General features: G+C 43.8%; 2 protein-coding genes across 2 annotated transcripts in view; one reads left to right on the top strand and one right to left on the bottom strand.

The window, feature by feature from the left end:
• LOC310771435 (cyclin-dependent kinase 20-like) overlaps positions 1-11,147 on the bottom strand; it is a 20,736-nt gene extending 9,589 nt beyond the window's left edge. Inside the window, 5 exon segments of the mRNA XM_083664048.1 lie at positions 777-898; positions 3,905-4,093; positions 8,064-8,177; positions 9,067-9,143; positions 10,989-11,147. Coding sequence (XP_083520174.1) covers positions 777-898; positions 3,905-4,093; positions 8,064-8,177; positions 9,067-9,141 — 500 coding nt within the window. The 5' untranslated portion in view covers positions 9,142-9,143; positions 10,989-11,147.
• Positions 11,148-11,620: 473 nt separating this feature from the next.
• Positions 11,621-21,069, top strand: LOC310771437 (protein UXT-like; the record flags this gene model as incomplete). Its single annotated transcript, XM_083664049.1, has 6 exons — positions 11,621-11,709; positions 12,426-12,507; positions 12,660-12,727; positions 14,639-14,746; positions 18,006-18,069; positions 20,540-21,069. The coding sequence occupies 6 exons, from the start codon at positions 11,621-11,623 to the stop codon at positions 20,600-20,602; spliced, it is 474 nt and encodes a 157-aa protein (XP_083520175.1). The 3' UTR covers positions 20,603-21,069.
• Positions 21,070-22,039: the final 970 nt, after the last annotated feature.

Below are 22,039 nucleotides of genomic sequence, written 5' to 3'. Positions count from 1 at the left end.
CTTCTCACCCTCCATTGCAGGCCAATCACACGGCTGTTGTCTGCTTATATATGCCTCTTTTTATCTCATTCAGCCCTTCAGCCTGCTCTACTCCTGCTGTCAGTCTCGCTCTCTCCACCCAGTCTTCGCAGACCCATCAGAGTCATCCGATTCTTCAGTCTGTAGACTCATCAGTCTCAAGAGAGGCTTCACCACCACCACCAGTATCTAGACTCTACAGGGGGATAGATCTAATGCAGCTCTATCTCATTATCTCCCTGTGGTGTCTCTGCGCCAACGACTATTAACAATACCTAATTCTCATCATCATTTCTGTAATGCATCATCATTAAGCAATTGTAATAAATATTATTGTATTCATTCACTGGTCTTTAGTCTCTCCTGATTGAATTATAGGATTTCCTTCCAAGCAGTGTGCCATTTGGATTTCAAAGTAATTGCTACTTTTAATTTTAATCAATTTAAGAATGCCATGATAGCAGGCGGTGGCCATTGTTGTTTACTCCTCGGCGCAGTCTTGACAACGGCTTAGTCCCACCCGTTGGGCTTTTTATTGAGGGTGATTGGCCAATTGTTAGTCCCCCTCGGCGCTCATTGGTGAATCACTCATGAAACCCAAGAAAAGGCATTTGCATATGACGATGCCAGACCAGGAGCAGCCAAACTCAACTCCAGGCAACACCGACACACACACGCACACGCATGCACGCGCACGCGCACACGCACGCACACACACACACACACACACACACACACACACACACACACACACACACCTGGTGGCCACCTGGTGGCTGTATAGGCGTTCTGGCTGGGGGCTGAACAGTCGAGCCAGACCAAAGTCAGCGATCTTCAGATGACCAGAGGAGCTGATGAGCAGGTTAGCTGGCTTCAGGTCCTACACACACACACACACACACACACACACACATACACAACCACCTCCTCGCACGCGCACGCGCACGCGCACGCGCACGCGCACACACACACACACACACACACACACACACACACACACACACACACACACACACACACACACAGCATTATTTGATATATTAGTGCTTTTATTCTGAAGAGTCAGTAGAAGGATACAAGTCATTATATTACTAGTTCCAGTCGAGCGATTTGATTGGACAAGACCCTCTGGACGGCGCTACAGATCCATTTCCACCAAAACAACCCGATTCAAAAACAGTTTTTTCCCCACTGCCATCAGGTTTCTGAACTCCACTCACCTCTGAAATCTCAATGTATACCTCTCCAGCAATGTATATGTTGAATGTTCTGTATTTATGGTGCCATATGTCTGTGTACTGTAATGTCTTATGCTGACACAATATTCATGTGCTACAACGATTGCTGTACCAAAAGCAAATTCTGCCGACTTTGTTGTGCAGTCCTTAATAAATGAATCTGAAGAGGCGTGCCGATATACATTATAACATCACTGGACACTTCACTGTGTGCATATCACTCCACTTCACAACTGTTGTAATGTAAGGTTGAATAGGCTGCATTCACAGCTGTTGTAATGTTGATCAGGCTGCGTTCACAGCTGTTGTAATGTAACGATCAGGCTGCGTTCACAGCTGTTGTAATGTAACGATCAGGCTGCGTTCACAGCTGTTGTAATGTAACGTTGATCAGGCTGCGTTCACATCTGTTGTAATTTAACGTTGATCAGGCAGCGTTCACAGCTGTTGTAATGTAACGATCAGGCTGTAGTGTGTTCACAGCAGTTCACACAATGAAGTTTGTCGTAAAACTGAATCATAACTTTTAGTTTCGTATGAAACGGCTCAATCAACTACATCTCTCGTCTCACACAATATATGTCATACCAACACCAACATGGCCTGGTGGGACAGACATCACTGGTTGTGTGCTGCAGCACGTAGGGCCTGACCGGAAGGGGCGGGGCTTTGGCTCTCTATTGTTTTGGAAATATCTAATGACCTTTATTAATTGTTGAATTTAATATAGTGGAATATTATGAACCAAGTAACTAATACTGTGAGATAATTGATTAACAAACCAAATACTAAATGATTTCACAGTAGGAGCCAAGAGCTCTGGTATTGAATCGGTATCGGCAGATATCCAAATTCAGGTATCAGAATCGGATCGGAACTCATGGCTATGACTGAATCACAACTGTGCTGTTATCATCACACTAGCACCGCCTCTGGTGTGATGTTGCTTAACTAGCAGTTGATCTGTGTTGTGTGTGTGTGTGTGTGTGTGTGTGTGTGTGTGTGTGTGTGTGTGTGTGTGTGTGTGTGTGTGTGTGTGTGTGTGTGTGTGTGTGTGTGTCTGTGTGTGTGTGTGTTTGCTACAGAGATGCTCACAAGTCCTTTTTTGGAAGTCCATGTCAAGTCTCAAGTCTTTGAGCTCAAGTCAAAGTCAAGTCCCAAGTCTTTGAGGGGCAAGTCCAAGTCAAGTCTAAATTCTTTGGTCACAAGTCCAAGTCAAGTCTCACGTGTTCTATCATCTACTACTGCATGCCATCCTGTCTGCTTAGAACACCGCATAGGTAAAACTAAGGAATTCAAACATGTACGGCAGTGATTCCCAAAGTGTGGGCCACTCCGCGGCCCACTAGTGGGCCGTGGAGGTACAACAGGTAGGCCGCAAGTGGTCTGCCAACACATTTTTGCGGGCAATTAAATGGCTGCAGGGTCATTTTTAAAGCTACATGGAGATCCTGTTATCAGAAGACACTAGAAGACATAAGGCATTATTAAGCATAACATGCTAGCTTGTCAGGAAGGAAGGGGGCTAAATAACGCTCCAAACGTAGGTTACATTTGGGCGAGGGAAAACTATTTCAAAGGGGTCCCTTGACCTCTCAGCTCAATTTATCTGAATGAAAACTGGTTCACTGGGTACCCACCAGTCTCCCCTTTACAGATCAGGTAGCATTTTTCACAGCCTAAATAGCATTAATAGCTTGTGGGTTGATTTCTTGTTGTTGCTCATCACATTTTGTCTCAACAAATGTGTTATGTATTTAAATACTATTGATGAGTAAGAGCGGAGAAAATGTTGGCAATCTGGTTTTGGGGATTTTACCTCAATTTCTGTATGTGGATGGATTATTAATTTCCCTTATGCCCAAGTTCTCATGCTCCATTAATGAAATAAAAGATATATAGGAAAATACATCATCTTCCTCTTGTGTGTTGATCAGAGTTGTGATTAAAGGGTTTCACATTTCAAAGGGGGCCGCGGTATTCTTAAGTTTGGGAACCCCTGACGTACGGTATTATCCTCACTCCTTTATCTATTAGCATACAGTGCCAGCAATGAGTGCGTTTACATGCACACCAATAAACTGATAACTGTGAGTAATCAGTTTATGGCAATAATCTGATTTCTGCGTTTACCTGCACTTTAATAATCCGACAATAGGAAAAACCCGGGTTTACATGATTCAGTCAATTAGTCGGATTTCTCTCCAGAAGGCGGCAGTAATTCAACTTTTTACATGCAACTTGTACATGCGCAGATGTATAAACCCACAAGAAACCTGATACGCTGTATACATGCACTCAAAAGACAGGTTATTGGCCAAAAACCTAGGTATGTTTATTGGTTTATTCATAACCCAATAACGGCCATAAACGGATAAAGCTTATCGGTTTATGCTGTTTACATGACCATTTGAATAATCAGGTAACTCCAGAAATCTGCTAATAAACTGTTTATTGTCTGCATGTAAACGCACTCATTGATTGGATGACATTAGTAGACATTCCCTTAATGTTAATGCAAAAAATAAAAATTAAAGTAAAAATTAAGATTGTTCAAAAGTCCAAAACCTCAAGTCCAAGTCAAGTCTCAAGTCTTTGAGGATGAGTCTCAAGTCCAAGTCCCCATCTCTGGTGTGAACGCAGCCCACCCGGTGCATGATGTTGTTGTGGTGTAGGAAGGCCACACCCTTCAGCAGCATCATCATGTAACCTTTGACCTGGGCCGGGGTCAGAGGGCGCGGGCTCGTCCTGATGACCTCACTGAGGTCAGACAGCATGAAGTCAAACACCAAGACAAAGCCTGTGCCATGAGGAAACACTGCCTTCAACTTTACCACCTGAGAGAGAGGGCAAGAGAGAGACAGAGAGAGAGGGAGGAGAGAGATGGGGGGGGAGAGAGAGGGAGATTATGTAATCACTCAATCCAAGACTGTTGGTAATCACTTCTGCAACTTTACTGTGCATGTGAAGGGACTATTTAAGATTTACTGTTCTTGTGATGGGACTATTTAAGCTCTACTGTGCATGTGATGGGACTATTTAAGCTTCACTGTGCATGTGATGGGACTATTTAAGCTCTACTGTGCATGTGATGGGACTATTTAAGCTTTAATGTGCATATGATGGGACTATTTAAGCTTTACTGTGCATGTGATGGGACTATTTAAGCTCTACTGCACATGTGATGGGACTATTTAAGCTTCACTGTGCATATGATGGTCTATTTAAGCTTTACTGTGCATGTGATGGGGCTATTTAAGCTTTACTGTGCATGTGATGGGACTATTTAAGCTTTACTGTGCATGTGATGGGGCTATTTAAGCTTTACTGTGCATGTGATGGGACTATTTAAGCTTCACTGTGCATGTGATGGGACTATTTAAGCTTTACTGTGCATGTGATGGGACTATTTAAGCTTTACTGTGCATGTGATGGGACTATTTAAGCTTTACTGTGCATGTGATTTAAGCTTTACTGTGCATGTGATGGGACTATTTAAAGGAGGACTTACCCCCTAGATATGTATTAGAACAGTGATTTGAAAATACCTATGGAAAAAACCAAGAAATGACATATGCTCTTGTCTATACTGGACTCTTTGGCTGTGTTGAAGTCCAGATTTTTTTTCGGAAATCGACGCCATTACAGTTTGCCTATTGCCTCAAAAATAATTTATTTGAGAGGGGCCATATCTGTATAAATATCAACAATTAGCCAACGCTGGTGGCCTGTATGGAAAGAGCTTTGCTCAAAATGGTTGAAAGTTATATCAATTTGGTAATTCAGTGGCGAACTAGAAATTTAATTATTTTTCTGCATGTAACTCTATGGCAGTGTGTTGAACTACGTTACGAGAGCAAAGTGGCATGGGCTCGTTACAGCAGCACACCGCACAATACGACAAACCCCCCGTTCTGGGGTAACACAATGCGAGATTTCTCTACGTCATTCCCTCGTCCAAGTTGCCATATAGTCCCTTTTTCATTTTAGTTTGGGGGCTTTTCGTGATTGTTGTTAAAAGTTGTGCAAAAGTTTTTTCCTCTCAGCGCAGTGCAGGCTGCCTGCGCCTCCTCCCTCCTGCCAGACCCCGGCTGGCGAAACAGCCTGTTGCATGCATGGGGCGCTTGTAACCTCACGGAGCAACAAACAAACAGACAGAAATAGCTGGTGTGCGATTTAGAGAATACAGTCTGAGATTGGGTACAGGATTGAGGGAATCCCGCATCTGTTTGCGAAGGTGCGACTGGACAGGACGCTTTTCACAGACGGGCACAGTAGTCGGAGCGAGGCGAGTGTCTCTCAGGGCTACTCAGGGCAGAGCTGCAGATCTCTCCTTCTCCTCCGCGCATTCAGTCTGTCCAAAATCATTACCGATATAATCTCAGTAGGAGGGATGCAGGGAAATGATAGTAGCCGATGTGTTTAGAGAAGCTTTGTCACGTTGTCACGTCGTAGTATAGCGTTATATTTTACATGTGCGCTAAACTGCGACCATATTTGTTTGCGGAAATATCAGACTGCTCTCTCTACTCTCAGAGCACAGAGAGCTCTGCTCTGCTGCGCGCGCCCGCGGAGCTTGGAGCTAGTGCATGAGGTTTACAGTAGGACTCTCTCCCGCCTGGCTGGGCTGGAGACAGCTGCTTCCAACTCGGACTGATAATATATACATCATCATTCGAGCTTATTCAGGTAAGATATTAATAAAGTAGTGACACATTCAGCGGGAAACTAACTATAATTAAGACATGTGCCAACTTTGACAACGTTTGGTTCAGTATTTTAAGAGCAAACTTCAATAAGAATAGGCTTGGAGTTCTGAGGAGCCGAAAGGGTACAGAGGGGGTAGGGGAGTAATTATCTTGAAATCCCATAGTCTTTGGGGACAACCTGACGTCAGGTTGTACCAAATCTCCCATTCATTTGAGAAAAAAAAAAAAAGCAGTGTTGGACCCTAAGAGGGCGCTTATGCCAGATATGCTGCTGAAAAATGATACAAATGGTAAAATGGCAACAGTTTGGTGTCAAATATGGAAATTCTGACCAGAATTCTTCACACATCACCCCCAAAGTCATATATATTGGTTAAAAGCTGAAAAAAAGTGTTTTGGAGGTAAGTCCTCCTTTAAGCTTTACTGTGCATGTGATGGGACTATTTAAGCTTTACTGTGCATGTGATGGGACTATTTAAGCTTTACTGTGCATGTGATGGGACTATTTAAGCTTTACTGTGCATGTGATGGGACTATTTAAGCTTTACTGTGCATGTGATGGGACTATTTAAGCTTTACTGTGCATGTGATGGGGCTTTTTAAGCTTGACTGTGCATGTGATGGGACTATTTAAGCTTTACTGTGCATGTGATGGGACTATTTAAGCTTTACTGTGCATGTGATGGGACTATTTAAGCTTTACTGTGCATGTGATGGGACTATTTAAGCTTTACTGTGCATGTGATGGGGCTTTTTAAGCTTTACTGTGCATGTGATGGGACTATTTAAGCTTTACTGTGCATGTGATGGGACTATTTAAGCTTTACTGTGCATGTGATGGGACTATTTAAGCTTTACTGTGCATGTGATGGGACTATTTAAGCTTTACTGTGCATGTGATGGGACTATTTAAGCTTTACTGTGCATGTGATGGGACTATTTAAGCTTTACTGTGCATGTGATGGGACTATTTAAGCTTTACTGTGCATGTGATGGGACTATTTAAGCTTTACTGTGCATGTGATGGGGCTTTTTAAGCTTTACTGTGCATGTGATGGGACTATTTAAGCTTTACTGTGCATGTGATGGGACTATTTAAGCTTGACTGTGCATGTGATGGGGCTTTTTAGGCGTATGCATGAATGAAGTGTGCATTTGTATATAAACGTTTTTCATGGAATAGTGTTGCTAGGGAACAGTTTGAAACCTATCTTATTTCCTGTCAGTTATTGTACTAGACAACACTGTAACAGGAAGTCAGCTGGGCAACATTTCGAATGTTTCAGAGGCTTTTCAGAGTGTTTCGGGGATGCGGCTCTAGCCGTGGTTTACGCTCAATATATCACGGCTATGAACCAATCATATTGCTTGATTTGAGAGAGCCATTTTATAAGATGGAATATAAAACGGGGCAACGGATGACGCTTCTCAAGCACTCAAAGCTCGAGAATGTGGACGAAACTGCGGTGAAACGACCTCTTTACTGTCTGTGGAAAGTAGGAGACGAGCCTGTCCACTGCATGCTTCTGCTCTTGTGGGTGTGGCTATGTGTGTGTGTGGGGGTATGTGTGTGCTTGTGTGTGTCTTCACTGGCAGGACGTAGCACGTGGGAGGATCACGCTATTTCCACCAGTTCCCTTCCAGCCCGAACAGGTGCCCCGACCGACCAGAGGAGGCGCTAGTGCAGCGACCAGGACACATACCCTCAATCCGGCTTCCTATCTGCAGACACAGCCAATCGTGCCTGTATGGACGCGCGACCAAGCCGGAGGTAACACGTGACTCAAGGTTAAGTGAGAGGAGGGGCTGGGGCAGTGCGGTGTGTCTGTGTGTGTGTGGCTGTTGTTGGATGCGGAGAATGACTTGATGAACGATTTGACCAAAGTTTAAACAAAACAAAAGTAGTTGAATTGCTTATTAATCAGGAATAAAACATTTATAAATGTGTTGAAGCTAGCGGCTTCTGATTACTGGGAGTCAAAAATAACCCATGAATGAGAAGCCTGAGCGCGGAGCTGCAGCAGACCCCTCTGCACTCACTCCTCTGTCGTTACAGTTTGTTTGTTTGTTTGTTTGTTTGTTTGGGGCTCGGACTCACATGCTGGTTGTCCTCGATCTCCTGCAGGGCCTTGATCTCCCGCAGAGCCTGGTTGGGGATCCCGTCCTCCAACCGCCGCAATGCCACTTTCTTCAGAGCTACGGTCTCTCCTGTCTGACAGAGAGAGAGGGAGAGAGAGAGAGAGAGAGAGAGAGAGACAGAGAGAGACAGAGAGAGAGAGAGAGAAAGAGAGAGAGAGAGAGAGAGACAGAGACAGACAGACAGAAAAACAGACAGAGAGAGAGAGAGAGAGACAGAGAGAGAGAGACAGAGACAGAGACAGACAGACAGAAAAACAGACAGAGAGAGGAGAGTGAGAGAGAGAGACCATTATTAGCTGTGACGAGCAAATCACTCTGTTGGTTCTAGTTGGTCCACAAAAATCGGAAATTTGCATCTGGTCGCAGCTATTGCGAATTTGCGCTTGTTTTATTACAGACAAGATGAATGTGGCTTTTCCAATTCAAATTCTTACCAATCATAATTCCAAGGAATCTAGATGAGACCTGAAGGAGTTCATTCTCAGACTCATTGACTACGATTTTGGCACTACTGTATTACTACAATATTTCTTTCTAGGGAATATCATGAACTTTTTTTATTTTTATAATTAAGGACAGTTTAAGCTGAAACCATTTCTGCAATTTTTTCCATGGCCTTGTTTGCTTCTGATATAAGATAATTGAAGCTACTGTGCACTGTTATTTTATTTATTTAGTTACAGTATATAAGTGTCAGTTACCTCAATGGGTTTAGTTACTTCGACATGTTCAGTTACCTCAATGGGTTTAGTTACCTCGATGTGTTAGTTACCTTGATGACGTGTTAGTTACCTCGATGTGTTAGTTACTTCGATGTGTTAGTTACCTCGATGTGTTAGTTACCTCGATGTGTTAGTTACTTCGATGTGTTAGTTACCTCGATGTGTTAGTTACTTCGATGTGTTAGTTACCTCGATGTGTTAGTTACTTCGATGTGTTAGTTACTTTGATGTGTTAGTTACCTCGATGTGTTTAGCTTTGAATACGATGCCATGAGCTCCTTCCCCGATCCGCCCCAGGATACTGTACTGCTCCATGCCTGTTAATTAACCACAATAATACACACATCAACTGTTATATTCTACTGCTCCTTAGAACTGCAACAATTAATAGATTAGTTGTCAACTATTAATTAATCGCCAATTTGTTGGTTTCTACTCCTATAGGGCTTTTCACACTACACTTAGCCGGGGTTAAGTGAGTCTCTTAGCCTGGGGCTAAGGGAGCTGTTAGCCCCAGGCTAAGAAAGCTTTCACACTGACAATCCTGGAAAATTCCAAAGGGGGCTAACCCCGACTTCAGCCCGTGCTAGCTGGTTCTGCTCTGGAGCAGGGTTAGCCCCGATTTTTCAGGGTTAACCAACACAATTTTTCAGGGTTAGCCCCGACTTTTCAGGGTTAGCCCCAACTTTTCAGGGTTAACCACGACTTTTCGTCTAAACGCAGGGCTAAAAGTTGCCAGTGTGAAACGGGGCCAGAGACGGGGTCATTAGCTGTATCTGGCAGCACTTGTTCCAACGGCCCTGGGCTCTACTAGCCATTTTCTGACATTTTATAGACCAAACAACTAATCGATTAATCAAGAAAATAATTGATGAGATTAATCAACAAAGAAAATATAATTGCAGCAGCCATACTATGCCTGTAAATCACAGACTACTGGTAACTAACAGAACTACAGAATTGTGCCCGGTCACAAATATATCAGTCATCAGAAATGATGGAGCAATGTGTTTTCACAGCATCCCAAGTTTCAGACGTAGTTATTTCAACGTCTATGATTTCAACATACAAATGTGAGACTAACTTTAAAATTCTCTAAATTGATACAGTAAAGATGGTTGATTTTTAGTTGGTGTGTAGTCAGAGTTGTCCTGATCTCAAATAGTTATTGTCATTGTCAGTCATTGTCCAAATTAGTGACCAATCACACCCAGTGGCCTTGACCTCCCACATCATGAAGACCATGGACAAACTTGTCCTGGAGCAGCTCCGGCCCATGGTTAAGCCATTCTTAGACGCCCTCCAGTTCGCCTACAAGCCCCGACTTGGAGTTGAGGACGCCGTCATCTACCTGATCAACCGTGCCTACAAGGCCCACCTGGACAAACCGGCGAGACACTGTAAGGGTCATGTTCTTTGACTTCTCCAGTGCTTTCAACACCATTAGGCCGGCTGTACTGGGTGAGAAGCTGACAGCGATGCGGGTGGATGCCCCCCTAGTGTCCTGGATTGTTGACTACCTGTCTGGCAAACTACAGTATGTGCTCTTGCAAAACTGTGTGTCGGACAGACAGGGTGGTCAGACTCACTCCTCTCATCCACAAATCAAAACCGACTTTGATAATGTAGAGCTGATTGTGCAATCAAAACAACCTGCAATAACTGCTAAATACCGCAATTTGTGCAATAACAGGACCCTTTTCACAGGGGCCATTTTGTGTCAAAAAGGCAGAATAAACACACAGGTGCAAGCAAAACATGAGGGTTTCCAAATTCCAATCATGGAAGTTGGAAACCCTCATTAGTGTTTTGCTTGTACCTGTGTTTACCCTGCCTTTTCGACACAAAATGGCCCCCGTGAGGGTCTATCAATCATCCACACTACTGTTCACTTTACTGACTGGATGTAGCCTGGTAAACCAGCCGGGGTCACGTGAACTCCCATTTCATTTCGTGGCAGAATGAAATGAAATTAGTTCACGTGATCGGCTGGTTTACCAGGCTAGACCGACTGGATGCACCTTACTCGTTATTATTATTGTTGTTACTCAATTATGACTCAATTTCCCCTCGGGGATCAATAAAGTAGCCTAATTCTGATTCGCGCTGTGTTCTGAAAACACTGACCTGAGCTAGCTGTTAGCTACCGTTACCTTGGTTACCTGCTAGCTTTCGCTAACACCGAAGAAGAATGTGTCTCCTGTGAACAGCCGCTGGTGTCTGGAACAGGTTCAAACAACGTGACGTCACGACTTCTATCAGATAAACGAACGTTGTGCACAACTGCAGTCAGTGTCAGTAGAGAAGCAGTTTGAGTTCATGCTAACAATGATGCTAACACGACGAACTGTCAGCCCTCCGCCATGTTTGTTTACGATGATGTCATCCAACGAGTGACGAGCGTGACGTCACTTTACACCCAGAAATGCGGAACCCCGCAGCAGTATGAGTTGTGCCAAACAAACGTTAATATCTCAAAAACTATACATCACATCGCTTATATTTTGACATTCTGAGTTAGAGCAGAAGTAGCTCAAGAGTGATCTATAATACATGAATGTCCTGAACTGTCGCAGTTTTTAAAATGTAAACAGCTACGCCTTGCGCCACTTGGGCTCCATAGGGTTCCATTGCCGTTGCCACCCAGTGACGCGGTTTGTTTACCAAAATGCTGCTCGGCTGATCCCTCGTATTCTAATTAGTTGGCTCCGATGTGCTTTTATTTTGACACAAACACTAGATTTTATTTTGAAACGGGAACAGCGGAAGTGGAGTCAGAGTGTGAGTGAAGAAGATGGCGGCGGCCGCTGACAGCGACGTGCAGCAGGAGAAGGTGCTGCAGTATGAAAGCTTCATCTCTGACGTGCTGCAGAAAGACCTCCAGTGAGTCTCCTCCGTTTGATTTGTTGGTTTGTTGTTGGTTTGTTTATTTGTTGTTGATTTGTTGGAAAGGAGCATGGAGGAGAACACTTGAATATTGCCAACAGTGTTGGTGGGGGTAACTCATTACAAAAGTAACTGAGTTACATTTGATAAATCAAAGCACATAAAAAAGATACAATTATTTCCTAATCAAACTGTGTTTTTATGCAAATAACCACTATAGATGACAATAACAAAGGAAAAGAATAACATTTAGAATTTTGGATTGTTTACACTGATTTCAAGGCGGTTGAAAATTATTTCCGGGGCGGCAATGTCATCCTGCTGCTGTTGTTTTGGTAAAAGTAATGCAAAAGTAGTGTAATTGGTAACGAGTTACTCTACACAGAAAGTAATATTGTAAAGTAACTTATTACTTTCAAATCAAACTAACTAGTAGACGCAGCAAGACGATTCAACTTCCACTCACTTCCTGTCATTTTGTCGCGCGGGTTTTGTCCATTGCTTTCCAACGACACGGCCACTATTAGGAGGTTTTCGGAAGGTCAGAGTTGGAGTATTGGAGTCAATGGGAAAAGTCAACGTGATCTCAGAATATGACATATCCCTTCGCCCCCATATTCATTAATGTGTATTTGGCCCATTCTCCGAAGCCACATATCTTCTGAATAGTGCGTGCGTGCGTGCGTGCTTTAACCTTGACTTGCGTGTTTCAGGCGAGTGCTGGAGCAGAGAGATGGAGTCTATGAGAAGATCTCTCAGTATCTCCAGCTGAAAAACACAATAGATGCTCTGCAGGTACACACACACACACACACACACACACACACACACACACACACACACACACAGACTTTGCACTCTCATTGTAGGAAACACTGCATGTTATTCATGTTTTGCTCAGGAGAATGTGAGTGAAGGCTGACAAACGGACTCTGTTGTCCCTGCAGGAGAGTGGATCTCAGCAGCTGAAAACTGAGGTGGATCTGGGTTGTAACTTCTACGTCCAGGCTCACGTGTGAGTACTAAACACTCAACACAAACCACGGGGTGTGACGGGTGAGTACTAAACACTCAACACAAACCATGGGGTGTGACGGGTGAGTACTAAACACTCAACACAAACCACGGGGTGTGACGGGTGAGTACTAAACACTCAACACAAACCACGGGGTGTGACGGGTGAGTACTAAACACTCAACACAAACCACGGGGTGTGACGTGTGAGTACTAAACACTCAACACAAACCACGGGGTGTGACGGGTCGGGCGTCCATACAGAGACAAGGGGGAGGGGAACTGGGGGCCAAAGTTGACGTCACTTCCTGCTTCAGCATGCGTACCAAGAGATTTCATCCGCCATTTGTTTTCCCATAGAAATTTCGTAAAATGCTTTAAAACATCGACAATTTTTTTTTTTTAATCCGCTATTGGTGAGTGAATGTGAGGTATTCAAGTAAAAGTGCTTTGTGTAGTCGATAGATTATATAAAATGCGCTCTATACAGTCCATTTACCATTTCAATTGATTGTTTTATGTTTTGGTGAAATGTTCTATAGTCTCCTGTTTCTAAATATAGCTGAATCGTTTCGTTTGAGCAAGTGAAGCTTATAAGCATTTTACAAAATGTCTATGGGAAAATAAATGGCGGATGAAATCCCTTGCTAAATATGCCTATTGCCTAACCCAGAAGTGAACGTGACTTTGGTTATCTGTAGCAGTGGTCCCCAACCACCGGTCCCATGGTCCGCAAAGCATTTGCTGCCGGGCCGCGGGGAAGCTATATGATTGGCAGAGAGAGAGAGAAAGCACTCTCTTGCTCGCTCTTTCCACACACACACACACACACACACACACGCACACACACATCTCTTAAAACAGACGGTTGGCCCTCACACTTTCTAAATGCTTCCGCCTAAACGTCTGTAATTCGGGCACGGAAAACTTGGTCAAAACGGAAAGGGAGGCTCAGGGAAAATAATGAGCGATGATAGGGGGATGTCCCGCCTAAAGGCAGTTGATTGGAGAAATATGAGCATCATCCGCTCGTATTTCTCCAATCACCTGCATCGGTTCGAACCTCCTCCGGTCTGAAGCGTCCCCCACCCCCAACTTCCTTTGTCCATGTTCTGTGGGCGTGAATTACAGACTGTTTAAGCTGCATTCGCAGAATGTAGAAGAGACAGTCTGGCTTGAGAGACTAGTCTACACACACAGAGAGAGAGAGAGAGAGAGAGAGAGACCTATAGTGTGCATTAAGAGAGGTAGCGTCAAAGTGAAAGTAGAAGTAACGATGGGTTTCTCCACAAGAGCCAGGTTTTCAGTGTGTCCAAGCGGCCAGCAGATCAAAGCACATTCTCCGATAATGTTTTTAGTGCGGCCAGCAGATCAAAGCACTTTTTCAGATCAGAAAACTGCCAATTGATGAGTGGAAATTTCAATCACATGATGTGAAAAAAATAGGCCACACAATTATAATGATTATTTAAAAACGAATGCATTTATTTCAGATCACATAACTTTTACAAGCAAAAAAAGAAAAAAGTGTTTATGCGATAATCAGCTTGACCCTGCGGTGGGCGTGACTTTTTGTATAACCGCGGTAATGCGATAATCGTGGCAGCCCTACGCCTGAGTGTAATCATAAAGTGTTGCAAACGCATTTCTATGCGGCCATCCACAATGATATGTAGGCTATCGATTTGAAGAAACATAACATCTCACAGACATGAGAGAGAAAGAGAAAAAATAAACACAGGCTGTGCGGTGTGTGGGAGAAACACAGTGTATTTGATACTGTATCCAAACGTATGAACTATGCGCTATGCGTTTCATATGCAGTCTACAGTAGGGCTGGCAGTCTGAACAAGCTAGCCGCTGTCCGCTGTGTGTGCGTGTGTTTCTGACGCAGAGTGGTGTGTCTTCTCAGGGAGGATGCGTCCAGGATCTTCGTGGCGGTGGGTTTGGGTTTCTTTGTGGAGATGACTCACGACGAAGCTCTGCGCTTCATCCACAAGAAGACCAGCCAGCTCACTGAGTAAGACCCAAGACCAACATCTAAAACACATAGATACAATCAGCTCACTGAGTAAGACCAGCACCAAGATCTAAAACACCTAGATACAACCAGCTCAATGAGTAAGACCAGGACCAACAACCAACATCTAAAACACATAGATACAACCAGCTCACTGAGTAAGACCAGCACCAAGATCTAAAACACCTAGATACAACCAGCTCAATGAGTAAGACCAGGACCAACAACCAACATCTAAAACACATAGATACAACCAGCTCACTAAGTAGACCAGGACCAACATCTAAAACACATAGATACAACCAGCTCACTAAGTAGACCAGGACCAACATCTAAAACACATAGATACAACCAGCTCACTAAGTAGACCAGGACCAACATCTAAAACACATAGATACAACCAGCTCACTAAGTAGACCAGGACCAAGATCTAAAACACATAGATACAACCAGCTCACTAAGTAGACCAGGACCAACATCTAAAACACATAGATACAACCAGCTCACTAAGTAGACCAGGACCAAGATCTAAAACACATAGATACAACCAGCTCACTAAGTAGACCAGGACCAACATCTAAAACACATAGATACAACCAGCTCACTAAGTAGACCAGGACCAAATCTAAAACACATAGATACCATCAGCTCACTGAAGCCCTTTTCCCACATGCGCTTTGTACCGCAAAATGACCGGAACGTGGTCTAATGCCTGCAAGTGGGAAAGGCGCTGTGCCGGTATAAGCGCGACCCCGTCGTCCCCGACATTTCACCAGTTTCGAGCAAGTCAGAAGAGCGGTATGCTCTTAACACATTGACTGCCAACGACGTGTTAACACGTTTTCAGAATCCAGCTGTTGACTGCCAGCGACGTGTTAACACGTCGTTGGCATCGATTTTTTTTTTTTGACGGTGGGTTGTGCATCTAACCCTTTTACATCTCTTATATAAGTATTGGACGTGTACAACGTGTACAACCCATTCCACCGACCCACTAAGTGGCGACAAGGAAGTAGGAAGGCAAGCAAAAAGCAGTGTGATCCATTTCCATTCTCATGAAAATGGATTGGCGGAGGCGCTTTCGTTTTCGCGCTGATTGCTGGCGGTGCGGGATTGCAAACTTGCATGGTGGATTGCGGATGGAGCACACTTTGAGGCACGCAGTGTAAATATGACCAGAGTCGCAGGGGCTTCATCGGAGCTCTCGGCCAGGGCTCCGGGAGGCGGGCGAGTCCAGCCGGGCTTCCTCGGGGAGCGGCCACGCAGACAGGCACAGCCAGGCACAGCCGCACAGCGGCAGCGGGGCAGTGAGACTGGCGACAAGCTTGTGGTGCAGCAGGCCATTTTGCCTTGCAAAATAGCACCAAATTGGAAACAGCCATAAAAGGCTTTTAGAATGGGATTTTCAACCCATTCTTTTTTGTTTCTTTTTCGCTCTAATTTAGAGTAATTTAATTTCTATTCAGAAATTTATTTGAGAGGTCGAGAGTATGAGAAAGTGCATTTGCACAGGTAGGAAAGTGCTTGTGACACGGCGCTGCAGCCAAGAAGAACGCCCACGGAGGGAGGAGTTGAGCAGAGGGGAGTTTCCTGCTGTTATGGAGGAAATTACTGTTCAAAACTATTGTTTAGGTCTTACTGATGCCAAAAATGAATGGTTAAAGTGACTGTTCTATCGAATTTCACAAAAAGCCGTTTATCTCTGAATCTTTTTTCTGATGCTGAAACCATGCTGTATTCAATTGCTAATGCTTACATAACTACTAACTCTACAAACTAACTCTTTTAGACAGAGAAAGTACACATTCTATTAGTACTTTTGAGATATTGTATGTTCACAAACTCCAAGCAGAAAAGAATCCTCGGCTCTTGTAAAATGAGCCAGAATCCTCAAAAAACGGCTTGGCAGAAGCTACCTACAGCAAAAAAAAACGGCTGGCAGTCAATGTGTTAAGGGGACGCAAGTGGAAACAGGTCCAGTCATTTTCCGCGACAGCGGTCCTTCAATCATGGGCGAAGTGTAGCCTACACACGTTGCTTAATGTTCCAGCGGGCATAATCTAATCATTCGCGCACATTAAAGCAAACTGGCGAAATTATCTTGTCTAAGCCTGAGCAGTATGTCAGCTTGCTGATTTCCGAAGGCAACCCCGGACACATCAAACGAAGCCAGTCTGTAAAAAGTGCTTCAACGCCACGCAGGTGAACGGATAAACATCGAACCAGCAACTATTTCTCTCAGACACGGATCCCAACTTCTTCAAAGTGCATCATCTAATCATTCGCGCACATCAAAGCAAACTACTTCCACATTTCGCTTGTGCATTTGCTTTCTCATACATAGGCTACAAGCGTTGGGCAGCTTGCCTTGCAAGCCTCTGCCATTCTCGCTGTGTCTGTCCTGTGTCAGGCTGCTGTATGGAGGACTGAGTGAAGTTTTGCCGACCCCCCAAATAAGCTCCCCCCTCCCCCCTCCCCCGCCCCCAACATACCGGCTATTTGACGACTAGATTCCCATATGCGCGCGCTAAGGTGTGAAGGGAAATTCAGGGAAATGTCCGATATTGACTTACAGGTAATTTTCCGGTACGCATGTGGGAAAAGGGCTCCAGTAAGACCAGGACCAAGATCTAAAACACATATAGATACCATCAGCTCACTGAGTAAGACCAGGACCAAATCTAAAACGCATAGATACAACCAGCTCACTAAGTAGACCAGGACCAACATCTAAAACACATAGATACAACCAGCTCACTAAGTAGACCAGGACCAAGATCTAAAACACATAGATACAACCAGCTCACTAAGTAGACCAGGACCAAATCTAAAACGCATAGATACAAACACTTAACATATATTGATCCCATTAGTTTACATAAACACTCGGTCAGGTGTTATCTCTGCAGTAATTCTTCACCTCCAGCAGAGGGCGGCCAAACTAAAGAATCATACTAAAATGAAACATGATTTAATGTTTCATGTCATAGTAGACATTTTTAAGCGGACCAGAGTTCGTTTGCGCTTTCACACCACCCCAAACGAAGCTATCCGGTGAATCCGGTGAAACGAACTCTGGCGCGTTTAAAGCGGACCAAACAGCTTATATGTGAAAGCGACCTGAGTCTTAATTTGAATGATTTGAACTTTAGTTACTTACTGTAGTTCCTTTTGCTTACATGACATCTCATCAGGTTAGCTTTCTGCTAGTTGTGTCCATTGTTGTGAATGAGGAATGCTAACATGCTTTGTGTTTCAGCTTCACTGAGCTGCTGACCAAAGACTCTGCCAAGATCAAAGCCAACATCCGCATGGTGCTGGAGGTCAGCTCATACTCTGTCTACTGCACATAATGACCTGCTCTATCCAAATCAGTCACATTGACCCCGAAACACACTTTGAGTTGTATACACTGTTGGAAAGAGGAGAATGTAAGCTTTCTGGTGATGTAAGAATTATCTTTGTACTCCAAAGATTGAGTGAGACACACCCCTTTAAGTCTTGACTGTTTCCAAACTATGTTTATGAGAAAAACGGTCTCAAAGTAAGCTAGTTCTGCTGGGCCTTAGGGTTTCTGAGATATACACGGTTTTACAGAAGGAAAATAAGAATAATAAGAAAGAAACAAACACACATTAGCAAATACAATAGGGTTTCCAGCCTTCAGGGGCTTGAACCCCTAATAAACCAACCCAATAACAATAGCTTCAGGCCCTTCGAGGCTTGAAACCCTAAAAAGAAAAGAAACAAGTTTTATGTTGATTTTTGCGATTTGATGGTTGCCTAGTTGTTACCCCTTTCACCAGATATATCTGTGCTACTGTTTACACACATACAGCATGACTGTTACTACACATACAGTACATGTACCACTGTTACTACACATAAGTGCCTTTTAAACATGAACTCTGGATCATGTCAGGCTAGAGAGAACAGGATATTTTCAGGTTTTGCCTTTCTAAACATGAGGGGTCTTTGTTAAGAAACAACTGGATATGAGCCGTTTTTTCTGCCAGTTGGTGGGGGGGGTGGCGCGGTAGCATGTATCGAAGACAAGAAATGTGATAGGAAACAGCTTTAGCTATGAGGCAGTCAAAATAGTGGTCGCACCGTCGTCAATTACTGTGGGTGATTTATTTTACAAGTGGCAACTAGTCATATCTGACTAGTTTTAAATGTATTTCTCCCCACAAAAGTTTGATAGCCTATCAGTCAGTCAGCTCCTATCCTCTCCGCAGTGGGGAGGCACAGTCACACAACACTGCCTGCCTCAAATGGCTGCCTCACACAATAGAATTGGCTGCATCACGTTAGCGACAAATCTGGAGACTTCAAAAAACATGCCGTTTTAACGGAGTCCATTCCAACGAGGGGTGGCAATGTGCCAAAAATGAGCGCTTCGCCTTTGTTAGGCTACATAAAGCCGCCCAGTCAAAATAGTGGTCGGACTGTCGTCAATCACTGTGGGTGATTTATTTTACAAGTGGCATTTCAAGTCATATCTGACTAGTTTTCAATGTATTTCTCCCCACAAAAGTTAAGCTTTTTCTGACATGGGAGCAAGCAAGCAGCGCAGCAGTAAGCGTCCCTCCTGATGCACTGGACCTGGCTGCCTGCAGCTGAAGCGCGTTGGCCAAACAATTCAAGACGTTTTTGCAGCATTTGAGGAAACCGTGAGTTTGCTCGTTGATATAAGCGATTGCCCGAACGATTAATTAATTAATAAACTAGTGAACGTGAAGTGAGTCACGAAGAGCCACACCCGCCCACTCAGAAGGGATCTGCGGATAATGACCTGCCACTGTTTAACATGAGCTGCGATTGCGTGGAAGCGGATCTTATACCGGCGGTCGAGGTAAATAAGATACGGACTCGCGGGAGTGCGCGTAGGCCGGCTAATTGTTGTTTAACATGCAGGCCAACCGGCTAGGAGCAGGTTATAATACGGATTCCACTGCATGTTAAGAAGTGGCTATACAGTACATGTACCACTGTTACTACACTGTTACTACACATACAGTACATGTACCACTGTTACTACACACTGTTACTACACTACACATGTATTGCTGTTGCTATGTCTGAATTCTATTCTGTACTTCACTAAAAAGGCAAAACGATGGAGAAAAAGTAGACGTGATAATACATTTGCATATTTGAAATATGGATTTTTTTTTTCCCCTTTCCCATAAATCATGTGGTGATGAGCCCCTGGAGAGTCCCGAGTCCCAGGTTGAGAACAAGCTGTCTCGAGAAAGCTTTACCCTCAGTGCCTTGCTCAAAGAATCTTCAGCTCTGATTATTATTCATTCACATTCCCAGCCAGTCGGGGTTCAAAACCCACAAAGATTTGAATCCATAGTTGTGCTGCAACTAACGATTATTTTCATTATTGATTAATCTGACAATTATTTTCTCAATTAATTGACTAGTTGTTTGCTCTATAAAATGTCAGAAAATGGTGAAAAATTTGAATCAGTGTTACCAAAGCCCCAGATGATGTCCTCAAATGTCTTGTTTTGTCCACAACCCAAAGATATTCAGTTTATTGTCATAGAGGTGTAAAGAAACCAGAAAATATTCACATTTAAGAAGCTGCAATCAGATAATTTAGACTTGTTAAAAACACTCAAACCAATTAGTCATTATGAAAGTAGTTATTTATTTATTTAATTAATAGTTGACAACTAATGGATTAATTGTTGCAGCTCTAATCGATATCAGGGTGGAGTTTTATAGTCTTCAGCGTATGAGACATCTGATTGGCCGCTGTCATCTTCTTCTCCGTCTCAGGGTCTGCGGGAGCTGCAGGGGCTGAGAGAGCAGCCAGACAGCAGAAGAAGAGAGGACCTGTAGTCTTCTTAAGCTGCTGGAAAACCCGGAGGGGAGCAAGGTGGATCCGGACAGGAGCGAGGTGGATCCGGACTGGACCAAGGTGGATCCGGACTGCCGGGGGCACGGTGGAACGTTTGGCTTCAGAACAATTGATTCACAATAGAGGTTTTCTGTTTCTGTTGCTGATATGTTTGTACCCCAATAGTCCTGATGGTGGCGCTGGCGCTACAGCGACCGTCCAAAGTTTCAAACTTTGGAAATTCATAACAAATCAGGCATACGGGCTACGGCTTTGCAACTTTCACTGAAATGTGGGCCCAAGTGAGGAGAAACCTATGTACACTGCAACCTATGGCCAATTATGAAGTCCAAAGACCACAAAACTAATTTTGTGTGTGTGTGTGTGTGTGTGTGTGTGTGTGTGTGTGTGTGTGTGTGTGTGTGTGTGTGTGTGTGTGTGTGTGTGTGTGTGTGTGTGTGTGTGTGTGTGTGTGTGTGTGAGAGAGAGAGACAAACAAACATTGCCCACATTCTCCCTTTTATAGATGGATATATTTAATGCTTTGAATTTGGCAGACATTGTGGTATCAACAAATGTTTTCTGATTTGTGTAAGTTTCTTTTTTTTTTCTCTCTTTTTGTTGTGTAAATTATGTTTAAGATAAGATACACTTTATTGTCCCCAAGGGAAATTTGTCGTAGGCCAAAAGTGCCGCACACAGCCACAATCACAATACAGTTCCAGTACGAAATAGGGAAGGAAACACAAATGACAACAAAAATGACAACAGTGACAATAGAAAATAATATGGGTCCCCTACATCAGTGATACTCAACTTGAGGCACGCGGGCCACATGCGGCCCTGTGTGGCCCGCGATGGAATTGCATTTTTTTTTTTTTTTTTTTTTTTTTTTTATACAGTCCACCTGAACGCAACATGCAAGATACCTGCTGAATAAGTGTCCAAATGTGCATGTCATTCTGGCCAATACTCCACTTCTGTTATAGCATTTCAGTCTGGAATATGGAATATCTTTCAATAATCTATGATTTAGCTGCTAAATTGTCAAATATCGCCGTCTGCTTGCTACCCAGGCACCCAGAATGTATGTACTTAACCTAACTAACTTAACCTAACTAACTATCCAGTGTGCACAACATTGCCAGACTAAACTCTGGCTGACACCCCAAAAACCTGCAATTCGCTACAGAAAAATGTATATTGTTTGTTTATTAACTGGCCCCTGGCCTTCTATCATTTCACGAAAGTGGCCGCCGGGCAAAGCAAGTTGAGTATCCCTGCCCTACATGATTACCCAGGAGAAACGGTTTGGGCATCACTCGACAGAGCAAGTATAAGACAAGATGAGAGATGGCTCATCGCCGTCCTCAACATAAAGTGCACCTAGTGTTGATCGGGCTGCTCTAGCCCTAGATATAGTACAGTACATTACAGGA

Source organism: Poromitra crassiceps (assembly GCF_964638095.1).
Source record: "Poromitra crassiceps genome assembly, contig: HAP1_SCAFFOLD_647, whole genome shotgun sequence".
Classification (NCBI taxonomy): domain Eukaryota; kingdom Metazoa; phylum Chordata; class Actinopteri; order Beryciformes; family Melamphaidae; genus Poromitra; species Poromitra crassiceps.
Note: the sequence above shows the minus strand (reverse complement) of the source record. Positions and strands in the feature narration are given on the sequence as shown.